This window comes from Rhodofomes roseus, assembly GCF_022264815.1.
Source record: "Rhodofomes roseus strain CIRM-BRFM 1785 chromosome Unknown C8Q71scaffold_44, whole genome shotgun sequence".
Taxonomy (NCBI): domain Eukaryota; kingdom Fungi; phylum Basidiomycota; class Agaricomycetes; order Polyporales; family Fomitopsidaceae; genus Rhodofomes; species Rhodofomes roseus.
The window spans coordinates 18,425-42,788 of NW_025953000.1; the positions used below are offsets into that span (position 1 = coordinate 18,425).

General features: G+C 53.8%; 7 protein-coding genes across 7 annotated transcripts; 1 reads left to right on the plus strand and 6 right to left on the minus strand.

The window, feature by feature from the left end:
* Positions 1 to 73: 73 nt before the first annotated feature.
* C8Q71DRAFT_863569 (uncharacterized protein) lies at positions 74 to 2,067 on the plus strand (the record flags this gene model as incomplete). The annotated part of the gene is made up of 3 exons (XM_047928189.1): positions 74 to 277; positions 333 to 535; positions 1,806 to 2,067. The coding sequence occupies 3 exons, from the start codon at positions 74 to 76 to the stop codon at positions 2,065 to 2,067; spliced, it is 669 nt and encodes a 222-aa protein (XP_047772544.1).
* Positions 2,068 to 4,302: 2,235 nt separating this feature from the next.
* C8Q71DRAFT_718817 (uncharacterized protein) lies at positions 4,303 to 5,385 on the minus strand (the record flags this gene model as incomplete). The annotated part of the gene is made up of 1 exon (XM_047921255.1): positions 4,303 to 5,385. The coding sequence occupies one exon, from the start codon at positions 5,383 to 5,385 to the stop codon at positions 4,303 to 4,305; it is 1,083 nt and encodes a 360-aa protein (XP_047772545.1).
* Positions 5,386 to 5,394: 9 nt separating this feature from the next.
* On the minus strand, positions 5,395 to 6,138 carry C8Q71DRAFT_718783 (uncharacterized protein; the record flags this gene model as incomplete). Its single annotated transcript, XM_047921253.1, has 1 exon — positions 5,395 to 6,138. A coding segment is annotated over one exon (744 nt), but the record flags the coding sequence as incomplete, so codon positions are not given.
* Positions 6,139 to 10,002: 3,864 nt separating this feature from the next.
* C8Q71DRAFT_863573 (uncharacterized protein) lies at positions 10,003 to 10,938 on the minus strand (the record flags this gene model as incomplete). Its single annotated transcript, XM_047928190.1, has 1 exon — positions 10,003 to 10,938. The coding sequence occupies one exon, from the start codon at positions 10,936 to 10,938 to the stop codon at positions 10,003 to 10,005; it is 936 nt and encodes a 311-aa protein (XP_047772547.1).
* A 48-nt stretch (positions 10,939 to 10,986) lies between these two features.
* Positions 10,987 to 12,714, minus strand: C8Q71DRAFT_863574 (uncharacterized protein; the record flags this gene model as incomplete). The annotated part of the gene is made up of 3 exons (XM_047928191.1): positions 10,987 to 11,724; positions 11,782 to 12,653; positions 12,702 to 12,714. The coding sequence occupies 3 exons, from the start codon at positions 12,712 to 12,714 to the stop codon at positions 10,987 to 10,989; spliced, it is 1,623 nt and encodes a 540-aa protein (XP_047772548.1).
* Positions 12,715 to 15,365: 2,651 nt separating this feature from the next.
* On the minus strand, positions 15,366 to 15,998 carry C8Q71DRAFT_863575 (uncharacterized protein; the record flags this gene model as incomplete). The annotated part of the gene is made up of 1 exon (XM_047928192.1): positions 15,366 to 15,998. The coding sequence occupies one exon, from the start codon at positions 15,996 to 15,998 to the stop codon at positions 15,366 to 15,368; it is 633 nt and encodes a 210-aa protein (XP_047772549.1).
* A 7,349-nt stretch (positions 15,999 to 23,347) lies between these two features.
* C8Q71DRAFT_718779 (uncharacterized protein) lies at positions 23,348 to 23,671 on the minus strand (the record flags this gene model as incomplete). The annotated part of the gene is made up of 1 exon (XM_047921251.1): positions 23,348 to 23,671. The coding sequence occupies one exon, from the start codon at positions 23,669 to 23,671 to the stop codon at positions 23,348 to 23,350; it is 324 nt and encodes a 107-aa protein (XP_047772550.1).
* Between the last annotated feature and the right edge of the window lie 693 nt (positions 23,672 to 24,364).

Consider the following 24,364-nt stretch of genomic DNA (forward strand, 5'->3'; position numbering starts at 1 on the left):
GCCTTGGCCTCCCTCTGTCCTCCCTTATCTTCCCATCACTGCCGCCCTCTTCTCTCCGTCCCCTCCCTCGCCCATGTCCACCCCTCCACACCTTGACACTGCTGCTGCCGCGGACCTCTCCGCCGTCCTCGTCCACCTGGTCTCTGCCTTCGAGGTGTACATGGCCGAGGAGGTATTAATCTGTCCACCCCATACTCTCCCTCCTGGAGGGTGGGTTCCCGATACCAACACAGTGTATCAATGGGCGTCGTGGGCCCGTGCCCTCGTGATCGACTTTGTATGTTCCTTCCCATGGCTGGCCTCCCCCCATTAACCTCCCTCCCTCCACTCAGTATGGCTACATTGCAAATCACCATCTCGCGGTGCAGTTCCACCATCCCCCGGCTGAATTCAGTATCCAGCCAGTGCTCGTCCGGCTCTTGACTTTGATGTTCCATCTCTCCAGGAATGACCGTATCCCCACCCCCCTCCGACCCCTCCTTAGCAATCTGGAGGCAGACCTTCGCTGCCCGGCGCAGATCCACCCAAATGGCCTGTACGTTGTTTGGGGATCCAACCAATTGTCGTTCCCTCTTGCCGTTCCTCTCCTTCCTCCTTTCCCCCCTTTCCCCTTCTATCCCAATTTTTTGACTGAAACACGCCCCCTTGTCATTTCGTGTCTCGACCCTTGGAGGAGTACCGGCGGGCTCCTCTGCACGGAGGTGCGGTGGCCCCGGATCTGGCAACCATGTCCCTTCCCTCTGCCACCCTGAGCCCTGGAGCCCAGCCTCCCAAAGGACTCTTCGTCCCTCCTGGCTTTCCTCCTGGGCCGTTCTGTCCAGACAGCACTTATGCCCCTCACATCCTCTTGCAGCCCCCTTCTCCGCCGCCCGTGAAATCCTCCCCCAGCCCTTCTGCATGTCCTTCGTCCAGCCCCGAGCATTTTGTTTGCAACACCGGTCTCCTCGATCCCCTCCCGCGTGTTCCCTCCGTGGCTTCAGCGGCCGCCCCCAACCCTCGCCTACTGGCCATCAGTTGGCTCCTTCACGCCCCACTCCTTCATGATCATTGCCCACACCATCCGCCCCGGATCCCTTCGTGCGTGATACGGGCCTCCTCGACCCCGTCCCTCAGGCCCCTGCAGCAGTTTCCCGTGCACCCTCCACCAGCTCTCGCCCCGCGCCCATTATCCAGGCTCCTGGACTGCGGCTGTATGGGGTATCCCAGCCACCCCCTGCAGTCGCCCTCAGTGCGTCGTCCTCGGGTCCCTCCACCGCATCTGCTGCTTCCTCCTCGCGTCCCTCCGGTCCTGCTGCAGGTCCCTCAGATCCAGTGCCCCCGGCCCCCTCCGGTCAGACCGCGGCGTCTCGGACTTGCTATGGCTTGTTTGTGGACGCCCCCAGCCAAGCTTGCAGTAAGTGCGCCGGGCAGAGGCCTCTGGGTGTGTGTCACGTGGATGGCCATCCGCAGCACTTGTGCACTGGGTGCGTGAAGGGCAAGGTAGGCTGTTCACTCTGAGGTGTCCATAAGTCCTTTTCCTCTGGTACTCATCTTGTCCTTTCCTTCTAACGGCCCCCTTCTCTTTTAGCTACAACGCGGCTTGGCCTTCGATATATTGGTCCCCACCCCTTGCAGACCAGGCACTCGGTAGCCGGGTCCCTCCAATTCCTTCCCAACCCTCCGGTTGCAAACGCACCTGCCGACTTGCTTGGGGCTTTCCCGTTGTCTTCTAGGGCGGCGAACCCATTGTCTTCAAGCGTGGCCAGTCCTTTGTTGTTGATGCTGCTGCAAAAATCGACGCCACTGTTCTTTGACAGCCCGGGTAGTACTCCCACACCCTCCTTCCCTCCGAATGTGGCCATGCGCTCCGCCGTGCTTGCCTCCGGTGCGACTCATGCCGCGCAGTTGGCTGGTTGTTCCCAATCGGCGCGCCGTTCTCGCCCGCCCGTGTCACCCTCCATGACCCCGTCTGTGGACGACGAGCGCGAGGTCAAAAGCGAGGATGAGCACGACGAGCTGGACGACGATGAAGAGGAAGTTGCTGAGTTGGTGGGCCAGGTACACTCCTGGGAGGCAAGCTCACCGTAAGTGTCTGGTCTTGTTGCATTCCTTGTTCGATCCGACGTGTATTGCTCTTGCTCTGTGTTAAAAATATTCGAATTAACGCATTTCCTTCCCTCCTTCTGCATGTGTCATGCTCGTATCCCCTGCCATGAGACGGCATTGTCGTGGCGCAATTGCCTGATCACCCGGTTCTGGGCCTAGGCCCCTACCCCGACCCAAAATACTGACCGTCCCCGGTCAGTTGTTCCCTCCGGAGCTATTGCACGGCATCCTGTTGGCTGATTGGTCCGGATGGTGACCTTCCCAGTCGAGCTTCCTTCTGTCGCCTTCCGCTGCTATTCACGGCCAGCACCTGTGCAATCCTCGTGCCCCCTCACCCTCCAAACTCCTTCTACTCGCTGCACTCGATCCCTCCTTGCCCCTGCTCCCTCCTCCTCCAACTCCTCGCCATGCCTCAGGCAACGTTCAACTTCGAGTGCAAACTTGACGTTCAGACCGCTCTGGATGTCTCGCAGCTGATGTATTGGCTCCGTGGGTCGTTCAGCAAGGACATTGCAAACGAAGAGTTCATTGTAATTCTCCCCAGCGGTGTTCCTTCCCTCTGGCTCCCCAAACTCCCCGTGCTCGTGCGTTGGATGGCCTGGGCTTGGACCACCGTGTTTCACTTGGTACATCTTGACCTCTTGCCAACCCGTCGCTTGTTCCGTGCCTTGACTCTGCCCGCCTTGCCCGGAACGCCTTCGTTGCCAACCTTTGCATTGCGATGCAGTTCAGTTACCCCCCTACGCCGCTCCCTCTGCAACACAAAGAGGTCATCGCCCGCACCCATTGCAACACGTTCAACGTTGGTAGGTGCCAACACCTAGCCCCCAAGCTGGTACAGCTGGAGATACGACTCCTCATCACTGACTTCCGGATATACCCCGAGGTCCATGAAACCGGACGGTTCATCATCTGGGGGTCCTCGTGAATCCCTCTCGCCGTCCCGCTCCGTCCTCCCTTCCCCTACCTCCCATTCACTCCCCTTCTCTCCGGTCATAAGCCTCCAGACGACAGACCACCCTCTCCCTTAGCTTGTCCGCCTGCACGTGCCTTCTTCCGGGCTCTCCCTCCGAATGCGCACATTGTTGAACTTCCGAGTTTTCAGTGTTCTTATCTTATCAGTTATGTACTAATATGGACTTATGTTCTGCAATGTCAGATTACATACATTCTTTGATGGACTTTGCCTAGATTACGTCATGTGACTTTAGTCTGGATCATTCCATGATATTCCACGACATTCCTTGATGTTCCATGACATTCCATATCATTCCTTGATGTCCCATCACGTCTTATATTACTCTTTGATGTTCCATCATGTCTCATATTATTCCTGATGTTCCATCATGTTTCATATATCTCTCCACATCAAAACTCCGAGTTTTGGCTTACTCATGCTGCTTACCAGCTTACTCATATCCCCAAAACCTCGGACTTAGTGCTTACTGATGAACCACTGATACAGCATGTGACCTGTATCAAATGTGTATATATACTGGGCTGGTTTGCCCTGTAATAACAACGATCCTTCGTCCTCTCCTCTGCCTGCCAGCATAGGATCTTCCCTTTGGGACTGGTCTGTTCACTCACTCTTTAGTCCTTCACTGCCACTGGGCTTACTAAGCCTAAAACCTCTTTCTTCAACACACATTCCCTTCCCTCTAGTTGCCTCCCGTCTTCATATGCTCCTTTTTGTCCTGATGGCATGATAGATCCCCTCGCCTTCACCCCTCCTCCTGCACCGCCCGCCGCTGGTCCCTTCGCTGCGCCTCCCTGGCCCCTTCCTCAGTACACTTCCCCAACTCCCCCCGACCACTCCTCTGGGTTTGCCAGCCCGATGTGGGGACTTTCCGACAATGAGATAGCCCAGGCCTACGCCCCTTCTTCCCCCCTCATTGGCTAACTCTCCATCTGTCAGAGGCCGCTCTCCTCCCATCAAGCCCTCCTCCGGACCTGATGATCCACCCCTTTTCCCTCCCCACAAACCCCATGCAATCGGCCCGTCCTCTGGTCCTCCCGCCACAACCGACGCGAACGGAAACCGCATCTTTGCATCGCCTCGTGCTTTTTTTTTTTTTTGGATGGCTTATGAAGAGTCAAGGCAGCCGACAATCGGACGGCCCCATTAGACTCAGCCGGCGAACAGGCAGAGCCTGTCGTTGCTTCCAGGAAAAAAATGCATTTACGCACGGCCAACTGGCCAGTGTGGGACTCGATCTACCCTGGGTCTATCGCAATACGACAGAAACCCGGGTCAATACCCACTAAAAGCCTTGGTAGTTTGGTCCAGTCTTCCGCGAGACCATTCTCGTCACTTATGGTACCCGTCCAGGTGGCCAGGACCAACAGCCTGGATTTTGCTAAGTTACCGAAACTCCTACGGGTCGCTATGAGGTCTAGCTGCAGGCGTCTGTTCATCGCCGCATACCACCTTCTTGTGATCTCCCGTTGTGAGTGGGTCCAGTCAGGTTCGTCGGCGTGTTCGATTACCCGCTCGCACCTCAGCTTCCAGATGAGGTACGCCGCCTCAGAGATTGCAATGCGCCAGAGGCGTGCCAGGGCATGACTGGACTTGGCGCCGTCGGGCTTTGGGTACAGGCCCAGGCCAACCGTCAGGACATCCTCGAGGGACGGTTTGCGCCAGGTTCCCGCCTTTTTCCTCCAGAGTTCGCCCGTGAGGGACCATACAAGGTCCTGGCCTGGCGCTCTGCACTCGGACAAGATGTGCCTCAGCGACTCGCGTGTGCCGCATGTTGAGCAATCTGCGCGGTCTTCAAATCCTCGTATGTGGGCCCAGAAGGCCCCGATCTTTAGTGCGTCATGCATTCCTTTCCATAGGAAGTCCACTATCCGTCTATGGATGTCCCTATCGCGTAGGCTTGTCCACAGCAGTTGTGTCGGTGGTGGCAGGGAGCCTGGACTGCGCAGGCTATTCAGGATCCTCTCGACCTGTCCCGACGTTCGGGGACGGTCTGATGGGGTCCGTGTGGCCAAGATGCCTCTGTATGCTATCGCTTGCGAGAGGGTGGCCAGTTTTGCTCCAGAGAGGTCAAATTGTCTATCGATCTTCGGGGCTACCTCCTCACACTGGTGGGTGAGAAAGTGTTGCTTTGCCAGCTCGATGGCGTCATTCCGGGTCCGGAACTCTTCCATATTTGCCACCTTGCATATGGTTGTAGGGGCGCAGCGTTGTCTGAGCTGGTTCACCAGGGCCCGCAGGAGGGGACTGCCGTGCACACTGATCCAGCCGCAGTCTTCCCAGGCGGGTAGCTTCGCGGATAGTTGTTTAGCCAGCGACATGGAAGAGAGGACAAGGCGAAGCGGCGAATCCTTCGGGGTGTCTTCGACCGCATGCAGGGCCGCTGTTACTTCGCCCTGCTGCATGAGGATGTTTCCTCTAGGAGGGCGAGGCCGGACGATGGCGCTCTTTTCAGGACTGCCCGGGTAATAGACGAGGCCCATGTTGTTTGGCATGGGCTCCGCTCCCTTTGGCAGGGACTTTCTACTCGAAGGGCCAACAAGGTACGCAGTGACCGCTTCGTCCTCTACTATCCTCCCAGCCCGTGCTCGAATCGCAGGGGGTTCGTCATGGACACTTGGGTCCACGAAGACTCTCATGGCCTCCATTATTGAACCTCTTTCTGTTAGGGATGGATTGAAAGTCACTACGCCCTCTGACTCGAGGGCTTCTGTGTTAGCATCAAGACACTTTGACGTGAGAGTCAGCCCATCCGGGACGGGTTCCACATCGGGGTGCCATTTTGGGCGGACCTGTTCTAGGAGGTTGGCCGCCGCCTTACAGCACCCCAGGGGGTGCTTGCACCCGCGAGCGGTGTCTTCCCCACAGGCTCTGCACTCACACGTGCTAGGGACGAAGTCGTTTGACTGCGCTCTCGCCCGTCGAAAGCATGTTCTGCGCGTGAGTTTGAGGAGATCCGCCACGTAGGAAACTCCATGCCTGTCTCGCAAGAAGTCGCTTACTCGCGTGTTGTTTAGCAGACGGAGCCGCTTTTTGGCACCCAAGTGGTACCATATCGGTAGTGCACCTTTCATGGTGGTGCCCAGCTTAACCGCTGCGAAGCTGACGTTATGCTTCTTAGCGACTTTTATCATCCTCTTGATGTATGGCGGCAAGCTCGAGGCCGCGTGTACCGCGGGGGTCCAATCCTGCAGGAAGGTGTTCAGTTGCGCGGAGCGGCGTATCGCCCCGGCCTTAGCTGACGCGGCAATGTTGATGAGGACGTCAACGGCGAAGGCCCATCGCGGGCGGTCGTCTGACAGGGTAAGGTATCTTTTTGTCCACATGAGGTCAATGGCCTCGTTCCGTACCTTAACATCTAGTAGACCGATGCCTCCCTCTTCTATAGGCCGGGTTAGCGTGTCCATGGCCACAGGCGCAGCCTCGCTCCGTTCCAGATGAAAGAGCGGATAGTGGAGGTGAGTGCTTCTTCCACTTGTTTCGGCATGCCCTACACCGTGGCTAAGTACTGAGTTATTCCCCCTGGGCCCATCTGGACAATGTGCTTTTTTCCTGTGAGGGAGGGGCGGCACTTACTCCACCGCTCCAGGAACCCGTCCACCTTGGCAAGTGCGGGTGCCCAGACGGCCACTTGGTCGACTCTGTTCCCTATCCAGGCACCCAGGACCCGAACGGCTTCGCCCTCCGCCGCGATGTGGACGGACTCGGGGATCTTGTCATCCGGGTTGGATCAATCAATACACCGCGATAGCCGCAAGGCTGATCGGTATTCAACTGAGCCTAGAGGGATTACCTCCGTCTTACCACCGTTGAATCTTGCTCCAGACGCTAGGCACCACCCTTCCAGAACGACCCACAGGCCGCGCCAGCTATTGCCTGCACTCAGGAAGGTCGACGTATCGTCTGCAAACAGGTTTGCGACGAGGTTGCCTGCGGCACCAGGTATGTTGAAACCACGGAGATTAGAGCGGCGTAGCGCACATGCTAGCGGCTCGATGGCCATGTCGAAGAGGAGACAGGACAGGGGATCGCCCTGTCTTACTCCGCGTATTATGCGGAAGGGGGTACTTGACTCACCGTTTAAGATGACTACCGTTGTAGCGAACACGTACAGGCTGCAGAGTCTGTCGATGAGTTTCTTGGGGAACCCGAAACGTTCCAGGACTTTCCAGAGGTAGTCGTGACGGATCTTGTCATAGGCCTTCTCCTGGTCTAGGGCGATAATCGCCCTGTTCTCCTCGACTGCCTCAGCGTACTCCACCATTACTTGACACATTTGAGTTTGATCTGATATTTGCCAGCCAGGTATGAAGCCCGCCTGGCCAGGGTGCACAATCTGGTGTACTACCCGGCCAATTCTCGTTGCGAGAATCCTTGTGTAAACCTTGTAATCAGAGTTCAGAAGAGTTATTGGCCTTTAGTTCGCAATGTCACGCTTATCCTTCTTTTTGTACAGAGGACACATCCAACCGTCGGCGAAACCGGTCGATTCGCAGGTTCCATGTCTATTTACGTCCTTGTATAGCAAGCATAAGAAATCGAGGATGTCGAGACGATGTTTCGCTTTGGAGGAGCTTCCCTTCCATCGTTCATCCAGGGTGAGCCATAGTTTGTAAGGGAGGCCGTCTAAACCAGAGGCCTTGCCTGGGCCAGCCTTCCGTATTGAGTCCTCTATCTCTCTCTTGGTGAAACTATGCGTGAGCTCATCTGCTTCCGTTTTGGATAGGCGAGCTGTTATATTGTCCAGCGATGTGTCGACTGCCAAGGTACGTGCCTCCAGACCAACATCTGGAAGGTCTCTGTCCTTTTGTAGGCCCTCATGGTAGTCTCGCGCCAGCTCGGCCATCTTGTCTGATCGAGACACAAAGCGCGGAGGGTTGGATTGTGGCTCGCGAAGGCTATAGAATAGGTCGCGCGGTTTCTTGTCGCGGTTCACGGCGGACCAATATTTACTGGGGCATTCTGCGTTCAGGATGTACCTGGCTGTGGTCGACGATTGGACCTGGCCATGTCGAGCTCTCTCCAAGGAGCGCAGTCTGTCTCGCAGGATACCCACCTCGCGCTGCTGTTCTTGGTCGACCGAGAAACTCGCGGTCGCACTGATCGTGCGGATGCCTTCCTTTATCTTGTCTATGGCCGCCTGCAGCTTCGGGACCTTTGACTTCATACGGTTACGCGCGGCGTCACGTAATTCTGTTTTGAATGACTTGAAGAGGGTCTGCGGGTTGGAGGTCGCGGTGCGCTTCTCGCCAATGGCGTCCTTGGCTGCCTTCCATTTGGTTTCACCAATTTGAACCGCTTCCTCTAGGAAGACCGTGTCAGAGAGCAGTTGCAGAGGGAGGGCCCATTGGCCTTTCCCCACAAAGGGGGCATCTGCCGCGGTGAGGTTTGCCACTACAAGACGGTGATCTATCTGTATTCCAGTCGTACGTATTTCCCAGAGTAAGGATCGCGAGATGAGGGGTCGACTCATGTAGATCCTGTCAAGGCGCGAGCACGACAATCCTCCTCTCTGGGGGAAAGAGTGATCTTTCGTGTTTGGTTCTGAGAGGCGCCAACCGTCGAAGACTCGGGTTGCTCTAAGGAAGGCTTGTAGGTCGCTCACCGCGCCTGATTGGTCTTCTCTAGTTGGCAGGCGATCAATTGCTTCTTCAACCAAGTTGAAGTCACCCAAGACCACATCGGGTCGTGGGAGAGAGCCATCCTCAAGCTTCGTGAGGAGGGTGCGCCAGAAAGCGCCGTTTTCGTTGGGATGATTGGGAGCATACACGTTTAGCAGACTCAGCTTTGCGCCACCATGCCAGTTCATGGACATGAAGAGGGCCCTTCCCGGTACTACTTCTATAATGTTTACGCCGCTCGTGTCGACAAGTTCGCGGTTCAGAACTAAGGCGACCCCTAGAGCCCCCATCGCGTTGGGGCCTTGGCTGTTGTAGAGCCGGATACGCCTCCCGTAGAGGTTGTGAATTTCGGTCACTATAGTCTCGTCCAGGTGAGACTCCTGGATCGCCAAGACTCCTATATGCTGTTCCCTGAGGACCTGGTTTACTTCGTTCCACTTGCTGGAACCTTGACCGCCCGAGCGGGCCCTTCTGCCGCTCACATTGAGTGATCCCAGAAGTAGTGACACTTTCGTGTTCCGTCCTCGCTGTCTCTTACGCTGCCCTGGCGGTGTTGCCTGTGCTTGGGCATCTTCAGGGAGCTCGTGCGCCTCAGGGGCAGCTTCATGTTCATACACCCGGCCGCCCTCAGGCTTGGATAGAGAGCCTGGGGTGGTCGTCCTACCACCAGGTCCCATCTGCAGGTCTACGCTCCGCTCCCGGGTAGGAGGCGGAGGCGGGGCTCGCTGCAGCTGGGGGAGTGAACCGTGTGCCAGTAAATCTACCGTGTTGGGGTCTTCGTTTGGTATTAGAGCCGTTGATGATCTGCGCACCCGCCACAACAATTGCAGGTGCCGTGAGCCGCTCCTGGGCTGCATCAGGGAACATGTGCTACCAGACGCACCATGCGGTGGTGCACTTCGCCATACTAAGGCCGGGCAAGTTTAGGAGTGCCCTTGCTAGGGGAAAAGGCAGGCACCGATACGACAGCTTTCCTGTCCCGCAGACGGTCAGTATATGTGGGCCGGTCGTGTTTCGGTGCCTGCCAGTTAGTAAGGTGAGAGTCATTTCGGGGTGACAACGAGAGGTACAATCTTGCTACTGTTCACTCAGGATGGCTTTCCCGACGATCGACTGAGGCTCGTTTGGGGCGCTCTTTTCGATGAGCATAACGTCTGAGCCATTTGGTCCAGTTGGTAACAAAGTTGTCATTTGACATTAGAGGTGGATGTACGAGACAACAGCAGGGACCAAAGAGTGATGCATAGCAGTTCAAACATGTCCGCACATAAACATCGTGCGAAGGGGAAAGTGCGATGGCAGGGGACGAAAAATAGTTTACCTGTGGTGGGGCCATCCACCACCCGCTGCACGCAGCATGGCAGATGTGGTGTTATGGTCGAGGTTATCACCGGCGGCTGGGTACCTATTTCCGCGGCCGTGTCCGTTGCCTCCACGTCCCCGGCCGCGCTGCGGGTTCCCTCCACCGCGTTGTCGGTTTCCGCCGCCACGCTGTTGGTGGTTCCCGCCTCGCCCTCCGTTTCTGCCGCCGCGCGAGCTGGAGGCGGCGGGCTGGTTCGAGTAGTTGTTGCGGCGGGGGCCGTTCCAGCCATCGACGCTGTCAAGATAGCACAGCCCGACGCTGTGGTCGGCCGAGTGGCAGATCTTGCAGGCGTCGCCGTAGAAGATGTTGGGCGAGCGGCCCCCATCTACCCCAAAAGAGTGGGCCTGAATGGCGTCTCGGAATTCCTCCCAATCTTTCTCGTTCGTGGTGGGCGGGTTGCAATACATTGCATACAGCGGGGCGGGGGTATTCAGTGGGCCGATGCGGCGGGGAAGGACGCGCACCTTGACCGAGTTAATGATTGTGTTGAAGGCATCGGCCATGGTTGTGTCGCCCCACTTCCCAGCAGCTCCGGATGCCTTGTCTCGACAAATGATGCGCGCGGTGGTCGAGAGGAGGGGTTCGCGGGTGAAGCCCGCCGCCAACATGTCTTCGACGTCCTGGGGGGCGGAGGAGACGAAGGCGGTCGAGCTTTCCCATGTCGCGACGTAGGTAGGAAGCGGCGTGGGGAAGCGTACGAAGTTTATCGATAGCCACTTTGTTGACACCCAGCCCCAGCCCAGCATCGTGGCGATCTGCTCGTCAGACAGGTCGGTCGCGAGTGTGTAGAAGGGCGCAATGTTGGAGCCCGTCGGCGCACCAGCTTCCTGCTGGGGCGGGAGGAGCTGACGGCGGCCGACGCCAAAGAGGACTAAGACAAGTTCCTTCATAAGCTCGTTGCATTGCCACGATTTGGAGTTGTCGTCGCAACCGCCGCATCATGCGATATGGATGAGAAGGCACTTGCCCTGCTTGGCTTTCTCGACCCAGCGCTTTGCCTGCTGCTTGTCTTGTCCCTTTAGGACGTCCTTCAGGGAGAGGAATTGGATCGGCTGCCAGTTCTCCGGCGGCGCTCGCGTGATGTCGGCGTTCAGCCAGTCGATGCCACTGGCTACCTGCGGCCCCTCGTTCATGAGCTGCTCGTTGAAAATGGCGTGGTCGACAGGGGCCCTGCGTTGGTTCGCCGCCGGGGGCGCAGGCATCGGTGGAGCGGGCATCGGAGGGGCATGTCTCGGAGGGGTGGGCATCTGGCCGGGCATTGGGCCGGGCATCGGGGCGGGCCTCGGGGGAGCAGGCATTGGGGGAGCAGGCATGGGAGCGGGCATAGGAGCGGGCCTAGGGGGAGCGTGCAACGGTGGAGCGTGCATAGGAACATGCATAGGGGCATGCATGGGAGGGACGGTTGAGAAGGGGTCGTCGTAGCAATAGTCCTGTGGGACCTGCGCGGCGGGTTCAGGGATAGCGCTGTCATCAACGGTCATCGCGTCGACGTCAATTGGGGTGGTCTGAGGCTGGGCGTCGCGTTGGACTTGGACATAGGATAGGACTGAGGCTTGCGAGGGAGCATGTTCGCTTGTACGACCCGCTTGCTGTGATGTTATTGGGTCATCGCGCCTGCCGCTCGTTCCAGCCAGGCCGTGAACCCCCGGATAACCTGCCAATGGGTGACGCGGCGACTGCCGATATGCAGAAGCCGTTAGAACCTCATCACTAGTAAGGCGGCCCTGGCTTACCGGGGACTGGATGTTTGCAGTGATGTCTACGTGGATCTCGGGGCCCGTCTGTCGCATCGACGAGTGGACAGAGTTTGTGACGTGTTGCTCGAAGTGGAGCGGCGCGGAGTTATTGTTCCACGGGGCCGCGAAAGCGCTCGATTCCGCAGGAATAGCCGGGGGAGGGGTGGGCATTGCAGGCCTAGCAGACGGGGGCGGATGCTCACCGTACCTGCTGTGCCCAGCCGACGCATGGACGTGGGTAGGGTTCCCAGTCATGCGCGCCATCACAATGGCGGGAGGGTCAAAGAAGGAGTTCGGGTTAGGCAGGGAGGCGAGGTTTCGAATCATCTCGTCGACAGAGGAGGCTGAGAAGCTACCATTCTCCGATGTACGTCTGATGTGGTGGCCAACGCTGTGATCCCAGAGGAGGTCCGTGTGGTAGGTAGGGTCGTTCCAAGAGTTATTTTCTTCCTGGGGCGCGGCCTGCTCTGCATCCCAGGCTGCCGAAGGGTGAAGGTGGGAGGGGAGCGCGGGGCCCGTTGTCGGCGCCTGGTGCTCCTCGGAGGAGTCAGCGTGTGTCTCAGGGTCGGGCAACACGGTCCTCGCGAAAGCCGGGCCAGGAGAGAGCTGGAGGCGGGCCTGAGGCTGCGGCTGGGAAGACTCCCCGCCGTCGTCCACCGCCTCACGGGAGGTGCGGCGCCTCTTCCTGCTGTCGCTAGTGGCCTTCACGCCACTGTTCTGCGGCCGAGCCGCGGGGGATGGTGTGTAGGGGCGGCGAGGGGATCCGGGACTCAAACAGGGGATCGCAGCGCGGGTCACGTTCCTCTTGCGGCCACCACGTTTGACTTCGATCCAGCCGGCCTCGACAGAGGGAATGTTAGGGATAGAGGCTTGATAGCCTCAGAGTGCACAGAAACTCGTTAGAAGTGTTTACTTACCGAGTGGCTGCATCAGTGAAGGTTTGTTATGTGCTTATCTTACTCTCCTTATCTTTCCTTTATTCCTCTCAATGGACATCAATGTAGCGCTTTCATTGTTTTATTACCGAGGTATTGATTACCGACGTTTTAATGCTTTAGAAGCGCTTGTTACTGTATCTACTAAACGGACTATTACTGAGTTTCTAGTGTGTGTTCTTACTTATTATGACCAGATGCTTTCAGTACTGATACAAGAGCTATTGTATGCTCGGTAAATGATGGTTATTACCGATCAATTACCGAGTTATAATGGTTTTGTATCGGCATAGAAAGGAATGGCTGTGCAACAATTACCGAGCCATTCCTGAAGCTATGTTGAATGGCTGTGCTATCCTTAGGCTGTACACCGAAAATGCGGACTCTTGCATGCCTCGGTAATGCCTCGGGAATCACAGTCCTGAAACAGTGGCTGTACTGTGGCTGTACTAGGATGACTCGGTAACATAGCTTGCCTTGTTGGAAACAATGAAGTGTAAGGCTATGATCCTATTGTTCTCCTAGAATGGCCTCTGGAGCGGTGTAAATGAGTCAAGGACATGTACTATACACTTCTACGACACTCCTTGATTTTCTATATACTTCCATGTAGCTCCATTGGCTGTGTCCTCGGTAATGGCATAAAAGGGCATTCCCGAGCACGGTCAAGATCATCAATCATCCAATTCACCATCTACTCTTCACCGAAACACACCCTGTGTGCCACTCAAAGTCTTACTTTGTCCCGAGTGCTAAGTTAGCCATACTAGCCACTCAACCACTCTCGCCGAGTTCTTACCGACGCGCTCTAAGACCTGCGACAGTGAAACCTTACTTAGTACAGTCCTCGCGCTACTAGTAAGGTTTAAGTAACCCATTGACTGACTTCACAAGTTGAGTTCAGTAAGAGAAGGTGCTTAGTCATCATCTACTTCTGTAAACTTGTTACCAACATCAATAGATCTCTGTATCAACTAGTTCCATACTAGCACGTCTCAGTGGCATTACTATAATTAAAGTGGTTAGCCTAACCAGCAACTCACTTGACACTAAAGCAAGCCTTATAGCCATTAGCTGGTTGAGGATTAATTGCCTTAGTGAGTCCCTCTTGAAGCACGGCCTCGCGCTGCTACATTAGGGTTTTGTAACTTGCCATCGTCACTGTGCAGTCAAAGCTAGCTGTACAGACTTCCATTCAACTTCTGTTGTGTGACTTCAAAACCAAAAAAGCCCATTCCTTCGGAATCAACCTCTGGATACTAATCCTCTGTATTCAGACTTCATCCTCTATTCTGAAAAGCTCTAAACCTCGGCAATAATCCCCATTCATTGCCGACTCAAATCCATTCATAGCTTACTCTTCCCAGTTGAAGAGCAGTACTGCATACTTGTATAGCAGCACTGACTAAAGTCCCACCCTCTTTTGTATTTGTTGTGGATCTGGTATCCTCATTACAGCTCAACTTTGCGCCGTCTCGGTAATTGCATTGCCGAAGATTACCGAGGATTTTACCGTTTGTTACCGCTTTGTATAGGCAATACAAATCTCTATCACCGAGGTTACTATTCCTATTGACTCGGCAATAAACTCGGTAACTAGCTTTCTATAAACAAAAACAGAACCATAACAGGGAAGAGCTGTCACTGGGGCCGTGGCCGGGTGGGTAACGTCGTAGAGACCGCCGGGGCGAGTTAGGATGGGAGGGCTGACGTCCTCGGTGGCACTGGGACCGAGGTCTAAAGAGGGGACGTCATCGGTGCGCGGGGACGGTGTCAGTCTCGGCGTGCAGGGCATACCATAAATGGCGTGCGGCAAGGCGCTGCGACGACGACCAGCGAGGACGTCTGCAAAAGAGGCCACGCCAGGGCTGTCTGGCCGGGTATGAGCTCCTTCAGCGCCCGGGGAGGCGGCTTGGGCGCGGTTTTGTGCCTGCGGAGACGTCGACCCGGGGGCGGGCAGCGTAGGCTGGTGCAAACCTGGGGATTGCACTGGGGTCGAAGGGACCGTCGCGAAGGACCGCGGCGTTGGTTTACGTTGGAAGGCACTGGGGTGCATTTCGAGGATGGCAGCAAGAGGGAGGCAGCAGCAGAGAGAGGAGAGAAGGAGGAGAAATTACGCGCTTATTCCTTTTTATTTCGGCGGGGAGGGTTGACACCTTGCGGGAGCGTTCAGGGTCGTCGTAGCCTAGCGGGTCGGTAAGGCTACGCCTTACGGGACGATTGCATCGCTGTGTTCCTGCGGAGGTTATGCTGTAGGCGCGGGAGAGACAGTTACAATCCATTAGCTCCTCTCGGGTGTTGCGCAAGACGGCAGTGGCCTATCAGGTGTCTCTTGTTCTCTCGCAGTTTGCCCTTGTTCAAAGGCGCAGTGGCCCTCTGCAGCTCATCTTTGTGTGTTTGCATGAGGGAGGATGGGTCGGGGGCACTAAGCGCTGGGATCGGCCGTGCCTCGGCATGTGTCTGAGGAGATGGTGATCTGGCGTTGAGTGGGCGTATAGGGGACGTACCGTGCTCGATTCGGACGTGACAGCGCGAGAGGCCGTCCATCTCAGTCGGAGGGCGCTGATACGTGGCGCATCATGACATACAGAAGCTTCGATTCTTGGCCTTATCTTGACAGGTGTGGGAGGCTGTTACATACGGTGTCTAGCGGCCCAGGCTTGCCCTCTGACCCTCCCGCTCGATATCTCTCCAATAATTGTTCGCAATATTCGCTATTCTTCTAGCGAGGGTGGGAACGTCGTCTTCATCCACTTCGAACTCATAGGGATTCTCGTTCAAGTTGCGGAAGGCGGGGATGTTGGCGAAGGAGCGGTGTGGGGAGGGGTCGTTTGGGAGGTTGAAATAGTGCTCCTGATGGGTGAAGCTCTCGAGACTGTCGAGGATTGCCCACGGGATAGGGACGCGTAGGTTGCACGGCTGTGGCGCACCGACAATCGAGAAAGTGACCCAGTGTCGACGAAGATCTGTGATCACCGATAGGCGCCCTGTGCCTGACGTTTGGGCGTCTGTGAAGATCGTGATGCGGCTTCCTTTTTGGAGCTGCACCGTCGGCCTCTCGTCCGCGATCCAGGTAGGTCCGTGTTTGCCTCTGATCGTTGGGTATGGGAGGACTTTAACGGGGATGATAGGCAGGCCCTCGGGCGGGGTGTAGAGCGTCGGCAGTGGGGGGAGGGTGACGGGGGTGGGCGGTGGAGGAGGTTTCGCTCGACTGGTGCGTTTTTTGGGAAGTTTGGCGTTGCATTTCTGAAATTGTTTCTTGCTCCTTCTAGGGGCCATTACAGTGTGGCTTCCAGAGGAGTACGGGGTGTGCGATAAGGAGGGTGGGTGGTCGCGAACCTGTCGGACGTATATACTAACGGGCAAGCGCTTTTTTCTATCATTACGTTAGGTGTGCGCGCCTCGTAGTGAGGGAGTCTTATGTCAAGCATTAAGCCATTGGAAGTTAGGCGGAGGCTAGGCATTATATGGGGTGGGACGGCCACATCTTGTGTTTCTTTCCTGGGGGATGGATTCACAGTGTGTGTGTTTGCGTTGTTGTCCATTTACAGATAGTGGTCTCTATATGGAAAGTAGCGACAAGCTCGGAGACTTCCGGCCTCCTTTGTCTTTCTTCCATGGCGTGGACCCTAAGTGGGCTTCTCTTCTTTCGTGTTGGGTGAGCCAAAACCGCCGAGGGTGATTTGCAAGGTATGGCACCGGGGCAGGCGTGTATTAGGCTCTGGCGAAGCGGGTTAGCTGTGTGTGTGGCTGCATGATTGTACGATTATGGATGATGACCGCATATGGAAAGTTATGTCAGACACGGGTGGTGCCGGGTATTTACAGTTTATGTACGGGTGGCTGAAACTCTAAATAGGCGCCGTCACCGTAGGGCCGCATGCTGCGGGGGAGGGAAGGAGGTGGGAGGGAGGGCGAGCCACTCGCGCTCGCTTTGTGGGGACTCTGGGAGCTTGTGGAGGGAAGCAAAGTGAGGAGTCACCACGAGGCGGTGACAGGTAGGGTGAGATATGTACGGCGTGGGGTGGGGGAGGGGTATGCATGTGTGGGGAGTGAGCGCGTACGTGAGCGTTCGTAGGCGTTCCGTAGCTATTTGTTGCTCGAGGGTGAGCATAGCAAGAAGAGGCCTTTTGGCACAAGGAGTTTCCTCCGATCCCTTTCGGGGCTGGGTCTTGGCCTTTCGGGCAGCAAGATGGTCCCAAAGACTTCGACCGTTAGGCTCGTAGAGTCTTTTATAGCGCATGTTCGTTTCGTCCTAGAGGACTACTTACCCCCCGGGACCACGAGAAGGTCTGCGCAGGGCGTCGACGATGTCGAGCCCTCCCGGGGGGCACCCGGAACTCCATTCATCTTGATTCTCGCCTTGTGCTTGTCCTAGCACGTCTCGCCTGGTTGCACCGTCTGGTCCCCCGCTCGCGAGTGCCCCTCCGGTTCCCTCTGTGGCCCCTAGACCCTCAGGCCCCTCCTTGCCTCTGCGCCCGGCCATGCCCACCGCCGCCGGAGCTACAGCCTTGACAGTTTACACTGATCCCCCGCCACCGCTCCCTTCCGGTGGCTCCGAAGCCTCGCAATCCCAGTACAGATTGTTAGTGTACGCACCACAGACGCCATTGTTATGGTTCTGTTTTTGTTTATAGACAGCTAGTTACCGAGTTTATTGCCGAGTCAATAGGAATAGTAACCTCGGTAATAGAGATTTGTATTGCCTATACAAAGCGGTAACAAACGGTAAAATCCTCGGTAATCTTCGGCAATGCAATTACCAAGATGGCACAAAGTTGAGCTGTAATGAGGATACCAGATCCACAACGAATACAAAAGAGGGTGGGACTTTAGTCAGTGCTGCTATACAAGTATGCAGTACTGCTCTTCAACTGGGAAGAGTAAGCTAAGAATGGATTTGAGTTGGCAATGAATGGGGATTATTGCCGAGGCTTAGAGCTTTTTGGAGTAGAGGATGAAGTCTGAATACAGAGGATTAGTATCCAGAGGTTGATTCTGAAGGAATGGGCTTTTTCGGTTTTGAAGTCACACAACAGAATTTGAATGGAAGTCTGAACAGCTAGCTTTGACTGCACAGTGACAATGGCCAGTTACAAAACCCTAATGTAGCAGTGCAAGGCCGTGCTTCAAGAGGGGCTCACTAAGGCAATTAATCCTCAGCCAGCTAATGGCTATAAGGCTTGCTTTAGTGTCAAGTGAGTTGCTGGTTAGGCTAACCACTACAATTATAGTAATGCCGCTGAGACGTGCTAGTATGGAACTAGTTGATACAGAGATCTATTGATGTTGGTAACAAGTTTACAAGATGAGATGATGACTAAGCACCTTCTCTTACTGAACCCAACTTGTGAAGTCAGTCAATGGGTTACTTAAACCTTACTAGTAGTGCAAGGACTGTACTAAGTAAGGTTTCACTGTCGCAGGTCTTAGAGCGCGTCGGTAAGAACTCGGCGAGAGTGGTTGAGTGGCTAGTATGGCTAACTTAGCACTCGGGGCAAAGTAAGACTTTGAGTGGCACACAGGGTGTGTTTCGGTGAAGAGTAGATGGTGGATTGAAGATATCTAGATGTCCTTGACTGTGCTTGGGAATGGCCTTTTATGCCATTACTGAGGACATGGCCAATGGAGCTACATGGAAGTATATAGAAAATCAAGGAGTGTTGTAGAAGTGTATAGTACATGTCCTTGACTCATTTACACTTGCTGGGGAGAGGGCCATTACTGGCAGTACAATCCCTTCGGTGTCAGTTCACATTGTTTTCTGCTGTAGTTCACCGGGTAGGGACACTAACAAGCTATCACAGTGTTTGCTGGGGGTTGCTGTATTGATGATACTAGATACTGTCAGTATTGATTAACACAGTATGACAGAATGAGTTGCTTCACAGTATATTGTGTGAGATTGGGGTATGTTGTATTAGCACCCACTGTTTGGGCCACTCTTTCATTGGAAAGTTGCTTATTGAGTGTCTTGTTGAGCTTACTGACTGCTGGTATATCACCACTGATTCATCAGATGACATTCTTGCACCTATTGTGATCTACGCATACTCGGGGAATTCAATTGGTGCTACATTGGGAATGGGGAATTCATCTTCGTAGTATGACCGCTGCCCATTTCCTGCAATTATTTCCAGCTGCACCAGTCGGCATGCACGCGACATATTAAACTGTACGCTGCACAAGAGGCGGTGTCCGTCACGGTTGACGCAACAGCATGAGAATTCTACCCCTCCAGCATAGGTGACTATGTGTTCGTAGTAGGTAGAACTGTTGTGGCAATCATATTATGTGAATGAGTCGGAATGATTAATGATATCTAAACTCACTAGGTGTGTGACCAAGGCACATTGGGTTCAGTGGCAGCGGCAAGGCGCTGGGCATCGAGAGCGGCTTGAGAGCGCAGAGTGTGAATGCCCAAGGGATGGACAAAACCTGCTTCCACTTGGCGTACCCGTTCAACTATGACGTCCGGATACTGCTCAGTGCCAATAGAGGGATCCATACTCGAATAGTACGGCTGAACTGATGATGAGCGGGTTGTGGTTTGGAGTGAGAGAAAATTTACTGAACGCGCGGCCTTACTTCCCCAGCGTCTAATTTTGAACTCCTATTTTTAGGCTTTAATCTATCTGTAGCGGTGCAAGCACGGATCCCCAACTCCTCTTGGGAAATTCAGACTGCATAAGGTTCTAACAATAAGTACTTAGTACTAGGAAATAGTCTATTAGAACAATATCACTATGCACCTCCTAAAATATTGTGGTACTGAGCCGGCATCACTGTCATTCAATATTGTCAATGCCTACTGTTGGAACATACGGCCAAGCGCGTGCCGGAATGCCGACGTGCCGACGTGTCGCAATACAGCGCAATGTTACTGTACCCGCCGCTTCCCCTTAATGTACCTGCCCCATCGATGATACCTCGTATATAGGTCTGTGACTGCCTGTATTTACTCTTCGTGTGTTTGCCTCCCCGCTCCGAGGATGAGACAAACCACTTTGATTCTATTGTGTTCCCACCAATCTTCTCGCTTGTTCTCATGTGATGCGACCTCACTTCAACACCTACTTACTAGTGAGACTCACTCGGAGGCCCCTGGAGGCCCTCGCACCCATGGCGGCTTTGCCGCCTGGGCATCTCGGGGCCTCTAAGGCAGCATCTGTTGAAGTAAGCGGTGGCGGGGCGTGGGAACAAGCGGGCGTAACGAGTAAGCAGCGGGAATCAATAGGTACTGGAGTGGTTTGTCTTGTCCTCGGGGCGGGGAGGCAAACACGCAAGGGTAAATACACAAGGATTGCGAGTAATATATGAGTCCGTAAATGATGGGGAAGGTACATTAAGGGGAATGGCAGGTACAATAGCATCGCACCGTGATGTGGTGCGTCAGTGCATTGGTATTTGGGCACACGCTTGGCCATATGTTCCAACAGCATCCACTTTGACCTGAACTGTCTTAGTCTATGTTAAACCACACCCAATCCTTTGTTGACAAGAAACTGGAGATGCAACTTCATAACACACTTTTATATATACTTGCAGAGACATTGCATTGAGATCCAGCCAATGGAGCCGGGATGGAGTGGAACTACCTGCTATATGTGGAAAGCACGTGTGCTTGGTGCCAGGACTGCACCTCATTATGGTAAGAGTTGCTCCTGTTATGGACAGTTCTCCCACGTGTATGGCGGCATGCTACGGCTTCTTGATGTTTCATCTTGAGAAAGCCCTCCTCCTTTGGGAGGAGTCGGGGATCCATTTATGGTGCTTGTCCCCTTCTATACATTGATAAGTACTCATTCCTCATTCATATTCTTTGTGCGTGTTGGGTTGATAGTTGTTCTGGCTGACAAATATAGGTTGTGTGCATGATGTTACAATAATATTGGGGTGAGGGAATGTAATATTTGCGACGAAAGGGGGGGTACGATAGCGTAGGACGGCGAAAATTCTATGATTGTGACGACTGGGATATGCTCAATACATTCCCGAACGCTCCTCCATCCGCAAGCATGCTTCGTGTGTGGCCAGCATCATGTCCACACCCTGCTCCCACAAGTTGTCGTCCCATCCAAGGAGACTTGAATCCTTGGGATAGTTGTATGGCCAATAGTAGAAATAATCAGTCCACACTTGACCGAAGTAGTTCGCGTACGCAGACATGTACTCGTACGCGCCATTTGGGAGGCGGACCACCCAGGTCTTGCACAGACCACTGCTTGAATGTGTCAGCAGCTAAGGGTGCTATGGGTAATAGATCTTTACTAGGTTTTGCAGATATGTGCAGTGTTTGCGACTCTGCCATCAACCTTCTTCCACTTTTGATGCACACTCAGAGCCCAATCGAGGGCAACTTGTGGTCCCTGTGGCATCAGGGAGATCGAGCAAGAGCGGGTGCCATCATCGCAAGGTAGAGGAATTGCCGGCCTGACCGAGTCAAAGGCTGGGAGGAACAGGCGGCGGCTGCGGACTGGGCACCACTGCATCGTGGACGTCAAAGTTAGGGATGTTTGGATAGCAGTGGTGGGGGTTTTTAAATAGTGATGTGCTTCTTTTACATGCGCTGAATGCTTCCGTTGGAACACGTGTATCAATACCGATCATTCTGGCAGTCAGCGTCTATTGGTACAGTCTAGAATGAGCCATTGTCCAACTGCCAGTTGTACCCCCCTCTGCTGGTACTGTAACTGAAATACTGTTTGTACTGGAACTCCGACCTTCCCCACGGAGTGACCACCACCAATTGCCAGGTGACCATGGTCGTCACAAGGTTGAGTTGGATGCTCACACGCATCTTGCGGTTGGCGCATCAGTCGTAGTGCACCCACGTGAACTCCACTCCATTGGGCAGGATGTGGATCCATTCTTTGTAGAATGTTCTAGATCGTGCTAAGTCATTTTGGGAACCAGCTGAGAATTCACCTAAGCCTACATGGTCCGGTGAAATGTATTGTCGGCTTGTCCATAGTCTTTGATGTAGGTGATTGCATCACGCTGACAATTTGTCCAGATCTCTAGCCCAACCATCCCGATTGGCATCTCCCGGGACACAACTTCCTCAAATGGTTTGACAAAGTGGATGATCGGTTGCGTAGTCATGGTCAGCTTTGGTGCTAGGACAATATAGGGCATGGTGCGTGGTATAAGAGGCGGGATAGGTAGGGCTGAGTTGCGGCACAGAGTAAGGTTGTGAGGGACAGGTTGCGGTTGGGGCATGCATGAGTATAAATATACAGTGATAGGCCCTGCATCTGTCTGCAGAGCCGCTAACACATCTTGGGATGACAGCTAGGGCCTTAGCTTCACGAAGCTTCGCAGGCCGTAAGTCTTAAGTGCCGTGTGAATTGAGGAACTTGAAGTCCAAGAACAATGGAACATGTTTGCAGTCTGGCTGGGTCGGCAGATTTGATCACCGATCCGCGTCTTGATGAATTCATGGTGCTTGTCCCCTTCTATGCATTAATAGGTACTCCTTCCTCATTCATACTCTTTATCACTATTGCAATTGTACTATCCAAGGCCGGAGTCTAGGCTGTTCAAAATCACTACACTGGGACTCACAAGAAAGCGCAAGTGAATCTGAAGAATCAGATTCAAGATCGGAATCAAGCGGAATTGATGAATGGGTGTAAGATTTGCAGAAGTTTCCCTTCAATGCTAATCAAAATGCACTCACACACTGTCACACATGGCACATCACATATACCTGGGGATTCAGGTCAACACCCACCATCACACCCCAATACCTCACACGCTACCACAATGAGCTCAGAATCGTCTGCTGTGTCTTATGTTCCCACCCCGTACGTTCCTCCTGGCCACTGACCTCACATCACTGGAATCTTCCATAACCACGACCACACGATCCTTAACCCTGACTTCTTCTCTGAGGTCCCTATTGAGTATCTTGTGCTGGCGCAACTTGGATATGAAACATGCGACACGCGGTTGTATCCCCACACCCAAGTCCTCATCCTTGACATTGTACACGTCAAATTTGCCTCATCAGTCCTCCGGCCGTATGGATGGGTCGTCATGGACATCTATGGTCCAGTCCACCTCACGCGACCAATACACTCTGCACGGCGCGATGTGCTGGCCTTCCAAGGCTGGTGTCTCGACCTCGCCTATCAGGTGGACACCAACAACCGTGCCAACTTCAACCCCTGTATCATATACCTTCCCCGCTCCTGCTTCATGGAGCCGGTTGTTCCACAACCTGCGCGTACCTGGATGTACGTCTGGGAATCAGTCATCAGTTGCTTCAAGTCCATGAGCTGGTACGTTCTTATCATTTCTCCACCCCTCATGGCAACAAGGACATTGCATTCTAAACATGGGGGTGGATGCCCAACTTGCAAAGATCATTGCTAATGGAAAACATGTACCAGCATTTGCAGTCATGATGAAGATACTGTCTTTGACTCAGAGGTTGAGATGGGCAGCATGGGGGAGAGTGGTGAGATGGGTATCTGAGGACCAAATTGCTTTATTTGTATAATTCATGGACTACATAATAGACAATGACTGCAGTTTGGATGATCTTATTTGAGGGAACAAATAAGTGAGTAATATACTTCAGTAATATGAACAATGCTACTGCACTTTTGAGAGATGTTCCATCATGTCCTGACATATAGTGCTACTGTCATATTCCTATTTCCCAGTGTACGCAACACACCTGTTGCTGTTGCTTTTAATTGTCCCTCATTTGTACATTTTTTACCTGTCTCTCTTCCATCATTGAACCATATTTTGCCATCTGTTGAGATAATGCGGCAGGTGAAATGAAATCCTCCAAAATAAATTACTCCCACCAGACGGTAATCCACTTGGCCTTGTAAAGTGGGCAATGTGAGCTGCTTACTGAGTTTTGTATTGTCTGCTTGGTATACATTGAATGCAATGAAAATGGGTGCTCGCAGAACTGTACATTCATGGATCATAGTTGCATTGCAGACTCTGCATCTGTCAGGCAACCTATGTTTCAAGGCTGCCTTAATCCATTGGGCCATAGTCCGGGTCTCTGATGGATGGCCACGTGCTATTCTAGAATTCCATAGTGTTGCATCCAGTGCCCAGAGCTTGGTACAGGCTGTGATTTCATGTTCAACAACATGACATGATGAACAACAGTCAGATTCATGATAGGTTGGGGCTTGGCTTGCAATAACAACTTTGCAGAGTGCATACAGGTCAGATCCAGCTGGGGCTATAATTGGGAATGACCCTGGGTCCTGTGCATGTAGCATTATATGCATGCTGTCCCTCACAGAGTCCAATTCCAGCTCATTGTTTCTGACCTTTGCCAACAACTTTGTGAACCTGGTTAATATTGCATTTTGGCTCTTGATGTCTGGTTCCCATATCATATTTTGCTCCCTGTATAGGTTGTGCAATATGCCAAATAGGGTATCAAATGCACAGCTGTATGTCTCATTATTCCAAGTGAAACATACAGGCTCCTCTTGACCAGCCATGTTCATACTGGATGTACGTGTGCGCTTGACTTCTCTTTGCAAGCTCTTATCCTTTGCAGTGTGCTTCCTTTTATTTCTTGAACCAATATCATTGCTCACAGTAGCAAGCTGAGTAGTTCCCTTTGCAGGGACATACGTGGCTGTCTGGAGATCATGTTT